Here is a 15156-nt window from a genome sequence, read left to right as displayed (position 1 = left end):
TTCCCCCCCCCCCCCCAGGACAGGAGAGAGACAAACACAAGATCTGCTTCAACTTTGAACTCGCTCGTTCTCTCACTCACTCACTCACCCCCCACCCCCCCTTCCTCTCCTCTCCTTCTTTTGCTGTCATTTTTCCAGTAGAGAATTGAAGCTGACTAACAGAATGCTGCAGGCACCGTGCAGCATCAAATACACAGTATTAGTGATAATGACACCCGTTTATCGAGTAAACCACTAACTGCTGCTGCTGGTGTGAGGGGAGCGCCGCGTGTGAGCACGCAAATGATGTGAACGGCCATTATTTGTTCTCTTGCAGGTGATGTGCTCTGAAAAGCAGATGTTTGTATTATTCTACTGAGATAACTTCCCATCCTGAAACCACACCTTTTCTCTCTGTCTCACCTTTATTTATTTATTTTTTTTACCCACAAAAACCCACAGGATATTACAACACTGAAAGAAGGAAAAAGAAAGGTATCACTGAGTTGTAAACTCTATTCGTGCACCCACATGCATGCACGGCTGACAGTTCTGCAACCGCAGGATCTTGGCATTAAAAAAAAAGACACAAAGTGAGTATTGTGCAACATTTACAGGCTGAGATATGTACTGAACTGTGCTTTCTTCCGACACATTCTTCACCTCCTTTGTCTCCTAAAATGGGTTTAACATGGCAATTTAACTCAGGAAGATCTGAAATCCCAATTCTTTGGATGTCTCATTACAGCCCTCCCCAATAAGCCGCCTTCCATGTCTTTCTTGCTATGCGTGGTTAGGGTAATGCATTCATTTCCTGTAGGGGGATTTGTGAGTAATTATGCACAAAGACATCCTCTCACTAATTAAGATGTAAAGACAGGGAGTTCAAGTAATCTGGGCATTCCACCAAGACTCGGAAACACACAGTCCTTAAGGCACTCCACTGTGTGTATAGGTGTTTTCGTGTGTGTGTGTGTGTGTGTGTGTGTGCGCGCATCCAAATTAATTTGCCTGTGTCTGTGTGTAAATATAGATGAGTGCACGTATGTGTCCCTTCTTTATTCCTGAGGAACAAAAACAGCACTTAGCACTGTTTTCACTTCACTCATTCTAACCTTTTAATTAGGGTCATTCATTTCTTAAGCACCCGTGTCTACAGTGTGTATCTGTGAAACTCTATGGGTTTGTCAGTGATACACAATAGCCAACCTCACAAGTTTGGTAGCACAAGCAGGTAAAAAAAAATAAAAAAAATCTCTACCTGTATGATGGACTGTTGACTGAGTGATTAACACAGGCTCGCTCGTGTGCATCAACCTAAATGTGTCAATGAGTGCACACCATTAATCGGAGTTACCAGTCATTAGCCGTGGTACAGCAGTGAGGAAGACTCTGCTGCCATAGGAACAGAATTAAGCCGCTGTGTCTCTCCCAGTCTCCCTCCCTGACGCAGCTTTAATTTGCCAAGCTCCTCTGTATCCAGGAAATACAATGACTAGCCTTCGCCTTTGTTGTCTAACAGGGATTTTGACTATGCAGAGACAAGGCTGGGGAACAGGCACGCACAGCCCAGACATGCTTTTGCAGCAGTTGTTTTCTCTTCTTTGTTCTCAATTTATTCTTTGTAATCCCTTCTTTCCTCTCCTCTCCCCGCGCCTGCCTCTCTTCCCTGTCCTTTCTCTGTCAAATGCAGGCAGTTTATTTATTTTCTCCTTCTCCAATCCCTCATTCTTTCTTCTCTCTCTCTCTCTCTCTCTCTCTCTGTCTTTTCCCAAGTCTGAGGAAGTCATATCAAGCGGCCTGCCAGATAATTAGATGGGACATTTGTTTGAAAACACATTTACAGAAGGGTATTATCCTCTCCCACAGACATAATTTTAATCAGACATGACAACAGAATGTTTTTAGCAGTTGGCAGATAGACACAAAGAAGACGACAGATAGGAAGAGAGAACGACAGAGAGGAGGAATTTGGAACTAGTTTAACTATTGTGTTAGGCAGCATTTGCTTCAGTTCCTGCTTCAGCTCCTCAGTGCATGGCTGATATAGCTGACATACCTGAGCTGTCTCTATCTTCCAACCCCCTAAAGTCGACAATTTCAATGAGGCAGAGCTAAATTTTCAAGGTGTAAAATAGTCTGCGGTTGTTGGCAAGAAACCAACTCACTCACACGATTACAGATACAAATCTGGATGATAAAATCTGTCTTGACAGTCATCTCTTTGTGAGAGGAGCCAACTTTATTTTCTAGAAAAACACTGATAGTGCAGGAGCATGCTGTACTGTAAATCTTATTCTTCCATTACATAAAAACTGGATGAGACAGTGTCGTCATCGGATGGCTTTACTGCCCAGATAATGTGCTGTGTCTGAAAGATTTTTTTCCCTTTCCTCTTCATATGAACCCTGTCTAAGAACAGGATATTTTCAGAACAGGTGTGTAATTAAAACCCAGGGGTATAAAAAAATCTAATGCATGTGTAACAGGCTAGTTTAACATTTTTTTCCTTCATTTTAAAATTATTAACATAGACAGTTCCCGAGCAAAACCGGTGGAACTATGAACTACTACTGAATAAATGTTTAAGAGGTGATTAAGGTTTATTTTCATCTGATGCACTTTCAGAGTCCCTGTATGGCCCCAACATGAATCTATATTATCTATCACTTCTTTTTCTATTGGCCCTGATGTACTGAGAACCCAGTTACAGTTATCAAGTTTATAACCTGTGAGACAATGTAAAATATCCCTCAGTCCTTCCCACCAGTTAAAGAAACACTTTTACAGAATGCAAAGGTAAATCCATGACTCTGTCCCTGGATTGCATGAACGTGTAGAGATATTGCTCTATATGTTTGGGAGGGTCAGTTACTGTAAAGTCTATCAGTTCAGACTTGAGGCTCAAAGCAACATTTGTGGAGGTTGTTCCTACAGCTGAATACAGTCTCTGGCTAAAAGAGGGTTATGTTTGTGTGTGAGAAAGCATGGGAGGAGAATAAAGAGAATCTGTAGATGAGTGAATCTAAAGTGTATGTTACCTGTGCACCTACACGCACAGTCAATATATGTGACTATATGTGCAATTATGTGTGTGGGTGTGTTTTAACACAGTTTTGCTTTTCAATCACAGTGGTGTGCACATGTGTGTGAGAGAAATGGATGTGTGTGTGTGTGTGTGTGTGTGTGTGTGTGTGTGTGCTTGGACTGAGCTCAGACAGTTTGAATCCTTCAGATCACAGATCATCAGACAGAAATGTCCTGGTATGCAGCCAGACAGGAAGCATCCTGATTGTTCTGTAGTACTGTGTTACACTGTGTTACACAGTGTTACACTGCATTCTGTTGTGTCTACATGTTTCTGTTGATATCTTTGTATAACTGTATAAATCTGATTAATAGTTACCAGTTTAAACTGACTTTAATATCAGTATTATATTTACCACTGCAATTGTGGGAGTCGGGTTTCTGTACCTGCAGTTTCATTTCAGTCCAGCAGGGAGCAACCTTTTATTATGGATTTCCGACTTGGCTCCGCTGAGCCCTTTAAGGAGGTTACTCTCAGGCTGATTCAGCAGAGCAGGACTCAGATGCAGGGAAGGAGTTTTTTCTGGTCTGACCGGGGTTTGGCTCTCATAGACTGCCGCACTTGTTGGAAACTGTGTCTCATTTTTCTTTCATTATTTGGCTCTTTTTTTTGTTGTTGCAATTTTGGTGATTTGTAGCGATTTATCATTTTACATTAAATACTGTTTACAATTAAATGCAATTATTGTTTGAGCATTATAGTTCAAACAAGACCTTTTCATAAATCCTGGGGCTGCCAATACGACAGACCTTCACATTTATCACCGGTCTTTCTGAAATGAGCATTGCTGTGAAATATCTGGAATGTGTTGAGATTATCAGACTGAGAGGTGCCTGAGGGACACATATTGAGACATGCTTATACAGGGATGACAGGTAGGACTGCAATGTAAAAGGTAGACAGTGACAAACATGGAGAAAATTACTCCACTGGGATCAAGATAACAAATGACAAAAAACTTACTGTAGGTTGCATAACATACTGTTGATGTGGCATCCAAGATGTACTCTGGACCTGGGGACAGAAGAGAAGAGAAGAGAAGAGAAGAGAAGAGAAATAAAAGATATAGCAAAGGTAGAGGTGACGACAGTATGATCAGAGATGACGAAGGAAATAGAAATAAGAAAGATGCAGGGTAGAAAGAAAGGAAGGATAAGAAAAATAAAGTAATTAAAGGAGGAGAGGATGGGCAAGAGTAGGAGAATGCAGGAGGGAGGTCAGGAGGAGATGAGAGAAAAGGGAAGATCAAAAAGAAGATTGTTGTAAGTGGGTAAAGAATTGCGGAAGAGAGAACATAAAGAAGGACAATTGTGAGAGAATGACAGGAAGGGAGCGAAAATGAGAAAACCAAAGAGGAGAAGAGAGAAAATTAATCATTAGCTCAAGTCTTTACAAGCCCATTTCAGAGCCTCAGTCCCTGCGGCAGTGTGTCTTAAAGAATATTACAGCGGTAACCGAGGGTCCACTATACAGTATGTTATGTTGTAATTATAAGAGGATATGAAGACCACAGAGAGCAATACAGTCTAATAATTACTGCTTCACAGAGGAGGTTTCATCATCAAAGTCTGTCTTGGCCACAAAATACCACTTTCATCTCCTCCTGCTGCCCACTGCCCAGCCCTAACATGAGGAGAAACAAGTCCCCGGAGGCCCCTTTGTCGCACGTAAGGTATTGTATTCGCGTATATAGTAATCATATGAGTGCATGTATGTGTTCGCTTATCTGTCTATAGGGAGTTAAAGTAACGCAAGGCAGGTTAATTTCTTCTTGTGTTTCCCTCAAAAAGCAGGATGTGATTGTGTCTCAGTGTGTAATTGTGCACTGTTGAAGGTGTGTGTTTGCATTTGCCTCTCTCATTTACAGCAGCGCTGGAGGAAACCTGTGGGGGAGGACTGCTGTTTGTTTTAAAGTCCAAGTCAAGTCAATCAAAGAACCTCTCAAAGAACCAAAGCTACATTGACAAAAACTAGCTTTGACATGAGTTGGTATGGTGTGTGTGTGTGTGTGTGTGTGTGTGTGTGTGTGTGTGTGTGTTTGTGTGGAGGAGAGAGAATGCGACACATGGGAACAGAGAGAGACAGACAAAAGGAGGATTTGTGTCTAAGAATGAAAGTGATCGATGGGAGGAGTGCTGCAATATAAGCCTATGTTTTATCATTGCTAGACTAAGAACTGCAATGGAGGGAACTATTAACTAAATGTGTGTGTTGAAGTCTTTCCTGAGAAAAGACAAACTCTACTTCCTTGACCTGTAAATCCACATTCGAAAAAAAAAAAAAAAAAAAATGAAATTCATAAACCATGAACCAGAACTAAAGTGGACGGGACCATTTGAAATATTCATTACATATTTCAAAAGCTCTCGTCCCATGCAAGGTTACAGAGCTGTTAACTTCACACAGGATGAGGCAGCTGTTTATACTTTTCTTACTCTCAGCACATCCCATGAAAAGATAAAAATCAACAATGTGTTTGTCTGTCACTTAACACTTTGAGAATTTCACTTCCCCCATTTTGTATGCTCTCCCCTTATCATTATGATCCCTAAACTCCTGTGAAATCTCTATGAAGCAGCTGAAAACGTCTTTAAAAAGAAAGAAAGGCTTTTGGTTAGTCTGTCTGAAGAGCTGCTCCATTTTATTTTATTGCTTTTTATTTGCCTTTTCACTTGTCTGTGTCTGGAACATTTGTACTTTTTTATTGATGTAAAGCGGTTTGTGATTTTGTATCTGTCAAAGGTGCTGTACAAATAAAGTTTACTTACTTTACTTGTACTGTAGTAGATATTCACAGCAGCAGGACAGTGCATGTGACGCTGACGAAAAGATGAACTACAGTGTTCATGGTAATGAAGGAATGTGTCATCCAGTGCAACAGTGTGACTCACTAATGTGTTTTAACAGTGTTAACAACAATGGAGCTCTATGGCAGTGGAATAGAATAAGATATATCAAGCTTTGGCTGTAGCCAATACGTGTTAGTCGGATCAATTCATGGTTTGTTTTGATCTGTTCATGGGATTTGTTGACTGTGAGAAAAATATAGAATATCAACAGACTTATACTTTACAACCAACTGTTAACTTCACTCAAAAAGCTAACAGAGTGCTACCAGGTTGTGCTGTATGCTCATGGGACACCATGTTGGAGCTCTGTCTGACTGAGAACATTAGCTCCTTTGCTAAATCTGAGCAAGCTAACAAAATCGAGAAGCACATCAGAAGCTGGGACTTGAGTGGGGTGATTTTCAACGGTGCCTTGGACCAAATTTAGAATTAGTTATTCATACAACTCCTATCCTTTATTAGACTGCCAATTTCCCAACTGCCTGTTTGAAGTGGCCCATGTCATTTTCTGGAGCGATACAAAAGCTCTTAAAGGGCCCCCTCCCCAAGGCTCGACCTCACCCAGTACGCCTCAGACAGGGTCCACCCACCTGATATGTGGAGACAGGAGAGGCAGCGATGAAGGGTGTGATTGACGTCTGTGCAATCATCCGATTGGTGGAGATGCTGTATGGTGAAGAGTAAAACCTATGGAGGGGAAAACAAGAAAATGTTTAATTTTTTTTTTAAGTATATTTTTTGGACTTTTTTATGCCTTTATTCGATAGTACAGTAGAGAGACAGGAAATGGGGAGGCAGAGAGAAGGGGAATGACATGCAGCAAAGGCTGTCCGATGCGGGACTCGACCCGGGGCCGACTGCAGCGAGGACTGTAGCCGCTACACATGGGGCGCCTAGCTTAGACCGCTACGCCACACAACGCCCCAAGAAAATGTTTAATTTTAATGTAAATGGGATAAAACTGAACCAAGAGCATGCTGAACCACCTTTTATGTTAATATAAATGTAACGTCAGTCAAGAGGCTTCTCTGCACACATAGCGTTAGCTCTACAGACGTAGCCACATGTAAAAGTTGAAAATGAACCTTTTGTACCTCTTTGTCTTCAACCACACTTCAAGATACCACCTGACGAAATGGATCAGGCATCATCAAGGCTGTCTTGGAAACAATAAATATTGCAGCTTCACTCTGCGCCACACCATCAAAGACGTCTTAGAATGAGACTTGACACTGCACCGGAGTGCACATCATGTTACAAGGGAGTCTGCTCCACTGCTTTGCATAATAATGAATTATCACCTTAATGTGTGAGTGGGTGAAATATTTCAGTATTGCCTTTTATGTTCCCACCTACTCATATTCCACTTCGAAGGGGAGGCTGCACCTGTAACATCTGCATTTTATACTCTGTTTACTTCTCCTCCTATACCTTTGTTTGCCCTTCTGATTTTGCTCCATCTATTTTTTTCCTCTCCGTTTCACCCCCTCAGCCCTACAGCGGTAGAATACTGTGGCTTGCGGTGCTTTATTTATCATTGTGTACCTAGAGAGGACATGTTTCATCCGCCAGGCCGTGTTGCTGTGCCCGATCGATCCCCAAGTGTCTATTGACTGAATAATGGGGCATGGGAGTGGAGGGAGAGAGAGACAGGAAGAGAGGGAGAGAGAGAGAGGCAGAGACAGAGAGAGGAGCCCTCCCCTATCTATCTCCAACAGCCATGACTGTATAAAAAGGTACTTGCCACAAATCAAGTGTCGCTTAATTGGAGGAGAAAAGTACTTAACCACCTTTGCCTTACTTTTAAAGGTTACTCCAAACTACCCCTGACAAATATATTATTTAATCTTTTAGAAATTGTATTCTTGTGGCTGTCTATTATTTATAATAGAATAAACAACATACAGAGATGACAGTGGGGCTCAGAAACCAGCCAAAGACAGGAAAACGTAGATGAATCGGTGCTGCTCCACTGTGACACAAGCACACATCTCATTTCATGGTGAAATGGGTTCTTGCGGTGCCCACCTGTTCTGTTATTGCACTTTCTGTTTCACATTATATTTGTTCGGCCAGTGATAGCGCGAGCAGTTTTGAATCTCAGCTGCGAGATGCAAACCCTCAGATATTTTTAAACTCTTTGCAGTCCGTGCCTTTTGGATGCAGGTGGTTTCCAACTGCCTGCGATAAGCTCCAGAGCCTGATTGTGTTTCACATAGCTCCAGCCTCCCTGCTGGATTTTTATGCTCTCCTTGGTGTGTTGGAGCCAAAGTAGTTGTACATAAAGAGTAGAGTTGCAACGGTTATAGCGTGGTTTCACTTTTTTTGGAACCAGAAAAAGAAATCCCATGAAGTACTAGTAATATATATTTTCTCTTGCCAAGTTTCAGCTCTGGTTCATGCGCAGGTTGATTGTGTGTTTTATCTCACTGTAGGTGTGTTGATACTGGCTCAACTCACTTAGATTTTCCCCATACCTCCTTGAAGGGACATAGATTTTCTTAAATTTTCCTCTTGCACCTTTAAACTCTGGCTTACCTTAACGTCTCCTTAGATTTCCCTGTAAATATAGACTCAAAGGAAACCGGCCGTATTCTCAGTTACACAAATATTCTGTACTGGCATTGATTTCTTTGAGCTACAGCACGGTACATTTGCATTTACGGATATATCTCAACTATTGACATGACTTGGATTGAAAGGACTGGACAGATATAGATCTAAGTTAGAGTAAGAACTAAAACATGTGATGATCAGTGACAGGAAAAAAAACTCCTTCGCTGATCATACAGCCATGTGGATCCATCTTTTTGACTGTACAATTAATGTATGACTTGCATTAGAGATAGTGTATTACTGTCACTGATGAATACAAATGAGCGAATGCAACAGGGTTATTCAATATGGCGCTCTGATTGTGTTTATTGTATTTTTCATTAGAGTGATGTGTATTGAGAGGGAGAAATAGTAGATAGAGGACAGATCCAAGGTTATTGATGGAGGCTATTAGCCTTGAGCAGCGTGTTGTCAATAGGGACTCCAGCGTGGCTGTTTAAACAATACACTAAACATGTAATTGCGAAGAGAACATTAAGATGGGATTGAATTTAAAACCTCTCTGTGAATCCCCGGTGTGACCTAGCCGCACTGTCAGGAGTTTGCCCTGAAAAATTAGCAAATGATTTACTGCCGACCTTAGTGACTTTTCAGCGGAGAAATGTGGGCGAGCATGCTAAAATGTACTGTATACGTGTATGTGGGCAGGAGAGGCAGAAGGAAGACAGAGCAGATATGCAGTCTGAGGAAGAGGGGTAAGAACAGAGGCGGGGAGAAAGGGAGAAGGATGGAGAAACAAGAGGAAAAGAGACTGACCAGATAGGAGGCGGGAGATCGAGAAAAACAGCCCCCGGAGAAAGCGAACATTGTGTTTCTCTGATACAGAGAGGACAGGCTATAAGCCAAAGCAGTCTGGCCGGTTGGAGCACATGTTTCCAATAACATCGGATTGGCATCAGACCCTAAACACCAGTCGTCCTCAAGCTTGGACAGACTCACAAACCTGTAATTGATTCATACCCTTCCCCTCTCCTTGGGCTGACTTTATTTTTGCCTTTGCCCTCCTCTTGACCCCACCCGGCCCTCCCTTTTTATTCAGCCCATTCCCTCCCTGCTTTTCGCCTCTCTAATTAGCTGCATTAGCATTTCACAGTCATTTAGTGCTTCGCCGGAAGGAGCTCTGATGACCTCGGAAGAGAGGTTGGAGAGGGCTTAAGCACCGCAAGTGCACAGATGCTCGCGTGTGAGCATGCATTTATGCATGCACGAGCACGCACACATGCACAGACACACCAGAGATGACCAAAAGTAAAGCAGATGCTTGGAAATGGAGAGTAGGGATTAGAATGGGGAAAGGAGCTAAACAAGACAACAATGCAAAGAAGGAGGGGAAGAGAAGAAATAGTTGAAAACGGTTGAAAGAATGTAGGATAAGGTCAGATGAGCAGATGGACTGGTTTAAAGGTGATATGAAGAAAGGTGAATGTACAACAGGACAAGAGCAAGAAAGATGGGGAAAAAGGGAGAGTGGAGATGCAAAGAGGAGGACGAGGAGGAGAGGAGAAACACAGAGCTGGAGGGAAGCGTCTCCTGGGATCGCATCACCAGCAGCATTCCTAGCAGACAGGACCGATCTCCAATTTCCCCCTGAAACAGGCAGACACTCGGCTCTCTGCATTCAGCCTGGGAGCACTGCAGATAGCCTCGGCTGACGAAAGTCTTACAGCGGCACTGCAACACCACCCAACTTCCCTGTCTGCAATCAAAACCTACATGTCTGACAGCTTGTATGCATAGGTGCATAAATAAATGCTCAATCTGCATCAGTCAGATGTGAGAATGAGGGTGAGAGCAGGAAAGACAGAGGGAGAGGTGTGTGTGGGTGTGTGGGTGTGTGTGTGTATGTGTGTGTGTGTGTGTTAACGACCTGTGTGTCCTGTGTCTATTTCAGGTGTGTGCACATGTGTTGTCTTCTCATTTGCATGCAAGTGCTCATGTGGATATGAGCGCTGATGGATGGCTGATACATATGTGCATCTGTGCAGGTTTGCAAGAGTATGTGCCAGTTTTGTAAAGGCTCATGTGCAGGTGCTGATGTCGGGACTGACGCTGCAGCATGTTTGCTTTACAAATACCTGGTGGGGAATGTGAATCATAAGTAAAGTTTGCGCACATCGAAAGTTCGGTTTGTAAGTCTGTGAAGAAAACTTTCCACCTACCCGTTCTGCATTGCAGTGGGATCATACGTCAACGCCATACCACTCTGGAGAAAGAGATAAAGACAGAAAGAAATACACTTAAGGTTTCAAATACTTCATGTGTCTTTTGAAGGATTTGTGCTCACTCTCATTAAGATTTTGATGTGTAAACTGTTATTTGGTGGTGTCAACTGAGATTAATAACTGCTTTAGTTATATTATGACAAATGGTCAAGCCAATAAAGGTAATGAATTGAGAGAGGGAGACACAGTGAAGAGGGAAAGTGACTCATGATGTAGAATAAACACTGAAGACACACACTTTCTCTTAAAATTCCCCAAGATAAACAAATGAGCTGCTAAATAAAGAACAACGCATGATGTCCTCAGTGGGCCAGAAATCTGAAATGAGCCAGTTAAAAGCACTTATGAAGAACAAAATGATTCTGCATGATTGTGTGTGAGCTTTAAAACTATGTGTCATGTTCAGCAATAAACATAGACACAGGGCTCTATCTTACTAGTTTCAGACCGACGCACGTTGTCATTGGGCATGTTGGTCTTAAAATGAGGTGTGGTCAGGCGTACAGTTGGTGCATTGCTATCTTGAGGCAGCGGAAAGCGATTGACCAATGAAAACCTGGTGTGGAGTCAATGGTGCATTATTTTAAGGGTGCATGATGATAGTAAATAATAAATTGTAATGTGTGCCTACATAGGCGGGTGCTCAACACGCATGCACTGTAATGCACAAGCAGAGTGTGCTGAAAATGAGTTTCAGATGTTTGGATAGATCAGGTGGAACATTACAATACAGCCTCAGAAGGCCGGGGAATTCTTCGTGGCATATTGTGTAAGGCATAATATTGCCATGCGTCATGGATGTCTCATGGACATAAATGAGGCTCTGCAGAGAAGCGTTCTTTCTTACTACCTGGTAAATCTGCCACAGCTTTTCCCATTCATCACCTAAACTAAATTTATCCCACCACAGTTTCATAATGAACCAAAGATTTATTTACACTTCTCATAATATAACATAAAAGATGTCTCACGTTGTGATTTGTGGAACTGTGCACAGCACATTTATTCACTCAGTCTTTTCTTGCCCCTTTTTTGAGCTGCTGCGTGTGTGTGCCAGTACTGGGCTCAATGGCCAGTCACAATAAGTAATGAATAGAATCTAATTCTATGTGAAGCATTGCACCATTATAATAGCAATCTGCAAAGGTGCCAGCGCACCTGGCCTTTAAAGGGAATGGGAGATGGCACTTGGACATGGATTGATTTATTGCATGTTACTTCCAAAATACTCCCTTAATCAATTAAGATGATGAGACAAAGAACAACCGATGTGAACCATGCTCCTTGTGCAACAACCATTTTTTTCCACCATTAAAATAGCGAAAATGCTATGGACATGCCCTAAATGCACTTGCGCGATGCACTTTGACTGATATTACCACTGCGGGATGACCATTATAGTCTTGAGAGTTTGAGTGATATGATATGTAACAACACAACAAGCTCCCGGTTCAATGCACTTGCAATATTTTAAACTGAGTAAGACTGAAAACATTTTGGTTTAAAAAAATATAACAGAACATAATTCATCAAAATACAAACAAGCTTGATGATCATGATACAAAAACGAATAAGAAATATCTACATAGAAATGTCCTCAGTGAAACAAACACCACAAACATCTCTTTTCAAAACAAATGTGGTAAATGTTGCTGCTCGCTCCACTTGCATTTAACAATGTGGAGCACCCAAAGTCAATAGAAAGACCCACATAGAGAGAAACAGACATAAATCCACAATGGGCACCATGATCTAAGGTGACAGCACATCTGCTTGAAAATGTTTCATATTGAGTGAAAATTAGTCAGTTATTCCCAACTGTATGGCTTTGTGAACGCACAAAGGAGCAGAAAGGAGACGATCTGGAGGAAAATGAGAGAAATTGAAATTCCTGTTAAGTTTTGAAATCAGCCTGTCTGAGCTGTCACACACGCAGTCGGAGCTTGTTGTCACAGCAAACATCTGTATTATCTGTCAGGGAACTTAACAGTTGCCAAAAAGCCACCAAAAGTACTCAGTTAATCAAAACAAGCACAAACTTCATCTCACTGAAGCTTTTTCGAGAAAAAAAAAGAAAAAAAAGGGGATTCTGACAGTTTGGGAGCCAATTGTAAATATTTGCTGAATACAGTGATCCGGTTTTCAGCACCACGACTACAGGAAGTGCTGCTCACGGAACAACAAGCGGACACCATACTGTAATTTTTCTATATCAATCTCCACTAATCACAGGGCTCAATTATTAATACAGTACACAGCACTAATGAATTAGGACAGGTTTTCCACTCCAGCTGCATAATCCCAGTGTGAGAGAAAAGTCAACTCAAAGCTACAAGAGTGTATTTTAGTTGCCTGAGTATTCTCCACGTCCCTCCCCCTCTCCTTTAAAATGTTGTCCCTATTAAGTCAAGTGTTCATCATTAAGTGACACTTTTCTCTTTGAATGTTTTCTATCTGTGCTTCACTTCCTCTGTCATGTGCAAATGAATGAAAAGCTTCATCCACTTAACTGCCTCTCGGCAATGTTGGAACAAACTTTAAGTATCAATTGTGTTTTTAGTCCTCTAATCTTTTATTTTTTTCCTTCTCCGTCTTTCCCTACGTCATTGCTTCCCCCCTCCTCTTCTGTGGCCTTCCAAAAGTCATCTGTGCGTGTTCTATATTCCACACAAGGCTCGTCTCTCCAGTTGAAAGTGTGCCCTGATGCTGAACTCTGCTAAGATGTTTGGTTTTTCCCCAAACACTGTTCCCAGCCAGGACAAGGGGGCTATAGACTGTAGAAGCAATAAAAAGGAGTGCCAGACATTGATGACATTAAATAGCAAAAATGAATCAGTCCAAAGCCCAAGATTCATTTTCATACCAGCCATCAAACAAACAACTGATTTAAAGCAGGCAAAATTTATATCACACATACACAAGAATTCTACCTTTCACCTTGAGCAAAATTTGTATTCACTGCTGGGTCCCTGATTTCTGAGCCAGAGCTAGAAGAGATCAGCTCTGTGAAGCATCTTGATGTTTGCATCTTATCCTCTAAGTTTCCTCCATCTAACAGCAAAAAACTGGACAAGATTCTTCAACTGCTGCACAACACCAGCATTAGTCCACGAATGTGTGTATGCGAAACACATGCAGACACATCAGGACACCTTCAGGGGGGCTCCTGGACCAGAGCCTCAATTAGCTGTGATGGTTATCATTTCAGCAAAGAGACACTAATCAACTACAAAGAGACACAAATCAACTACAAAAAGACACAAAATACAACACAGATGACTACAAAGAGACACAAGAGAACTACAAAGATGCAAAACGTTTGTAGTTGAAAGAAATACCAAGTACAAAGAATGCAACCCCCCCCCCTCCGGGTGTCCTGGTCTTATGTAGGGGGGGGGGTGAGGGGCCTACACAGGCTGTACCCAGGGAGCCCGCTGTCTCATAATCCGCCCATGTTTATCTTAAGTGCGCTTCTCCGCACAAATGTTACATGTGTGAGTGATCTTGTGCGATATATGTGCCCATGTCATAGTCCCAAGGCCAGATTCATTTAGTAGTGAGTGGTTGTGGGAGATTAGAGTCGGCTGATAGAGTGTGAGGACGCGGTGAGGCCCTTTAAAGCACCTCCCCGGCCAGACGTCTCTATTAGTCTGCCTGGACTCGGAGACTTGGCTCTGACAAATGCATAAACCTCTGAAGGGATGCTTTTCCTCTACAACGCCAAGTGGGGCTTGTCAGGACTTGGGCCACTGACAAATGTGTGAGGAATCCCACTGAAAGCACGGATCATTTATTTTAAGTACAGCTGACAATTCACAAATGTTGACAACAGGACACAAAGAACCGCTAACACCAAGGCCTCTGGTGTTAACTAAGCTTTGGTGTGATTTGTCCTTTTTTGCTCTCTCTTAAAAAAAAAATATAAAAAAATAAATAAAAGTGCAATCTATGCCTGCTGAACATAGCCACACACAAAAATGAAACACATACACTGTTGCATCCTGTTTTTGTTGTGGCGGCTCTTGTTTCAGCGCACAGTTGTTTCAGCCCAGTTCCATTTCATTTCACTTCACCACGCTGCTCTTTCCCAACCTCCATATAATGTCAATGTTGGGAAACTGTTTAAAACTGTACTCAGTGTGTGGGTGGCGACATTATTATTCACTTTCCCTTGTTCTGTAAATTAAAGCTTTGGTATCGACACTCACAACTTCTGAACTCGCAGCATTGTGCAACAGTCAATCTGCTTTCAGTCTGCTGGGAGAGGTTTCATTTCTCATGAAGATGACAGACTGAGAGTGGGAGTTTCAACAAAAGAAAAAACAACTTGGCATTGGGGTCTTGGAATAACCTTGTATTTTAAATTTAATAACTTTTATATATGCCCGCTTTCACATTGACA

At 42.1% G+C, this 15156-nt stretch overlaps 1 protein-coding gene across 3 annotated transcripts in view; it reads right to left on the bottom strand.

The window, feature by feature from the left end:
• Window positions 1-15156, bottom strand: part of LOC111655937 (RNA-binding motif, single-stranded-interacting protein 3) — a 112996-nt gene that overhangs the window by 6628 nt on the left and 91212 nt on the right. For all 3 annotated transcript variants that reach the window (XM_023407505.2, XM_087174293.1, XM_023407504.2), the window contains exons 8-10: window positions 10692-10735; window positions 6507-6603; window positions 4031-4081 (exon numbers count right to left, since the gene is read on the bottom strand). In XM_023407505.2, the coding sequence (XP_023263273.1) occupies window positions 4031-4081; window positions 6507-6603; window positions 10692-10735 (192 nt within the window). The remainder of the gene's footprint in view (window positions 1-4030; window positions 4082-6506; window positions 6604-10691; window positions 10736-15156) is intronic.

Source organism: Seriola lalandi, unplaced genomic scaffold (assembly GCF_002814215.2).
Source record: "Seriola lalandi dorsalis isolate HSWRI2012SDOR001 ecotype SW California unplaced genomic scaffold, Sedor1 jcf7180002054336, whole genome shotgun sequence".
NCBI classification, from domain to species: Eukaryota; Metazoa; Chordata; class Actinopteri; order Carangiformes; family Carangidae; genus Seriola; species Seriola lalandi.
This window is presented reverse-complemented; position numbering and strand designations above follow the sequence as displayed.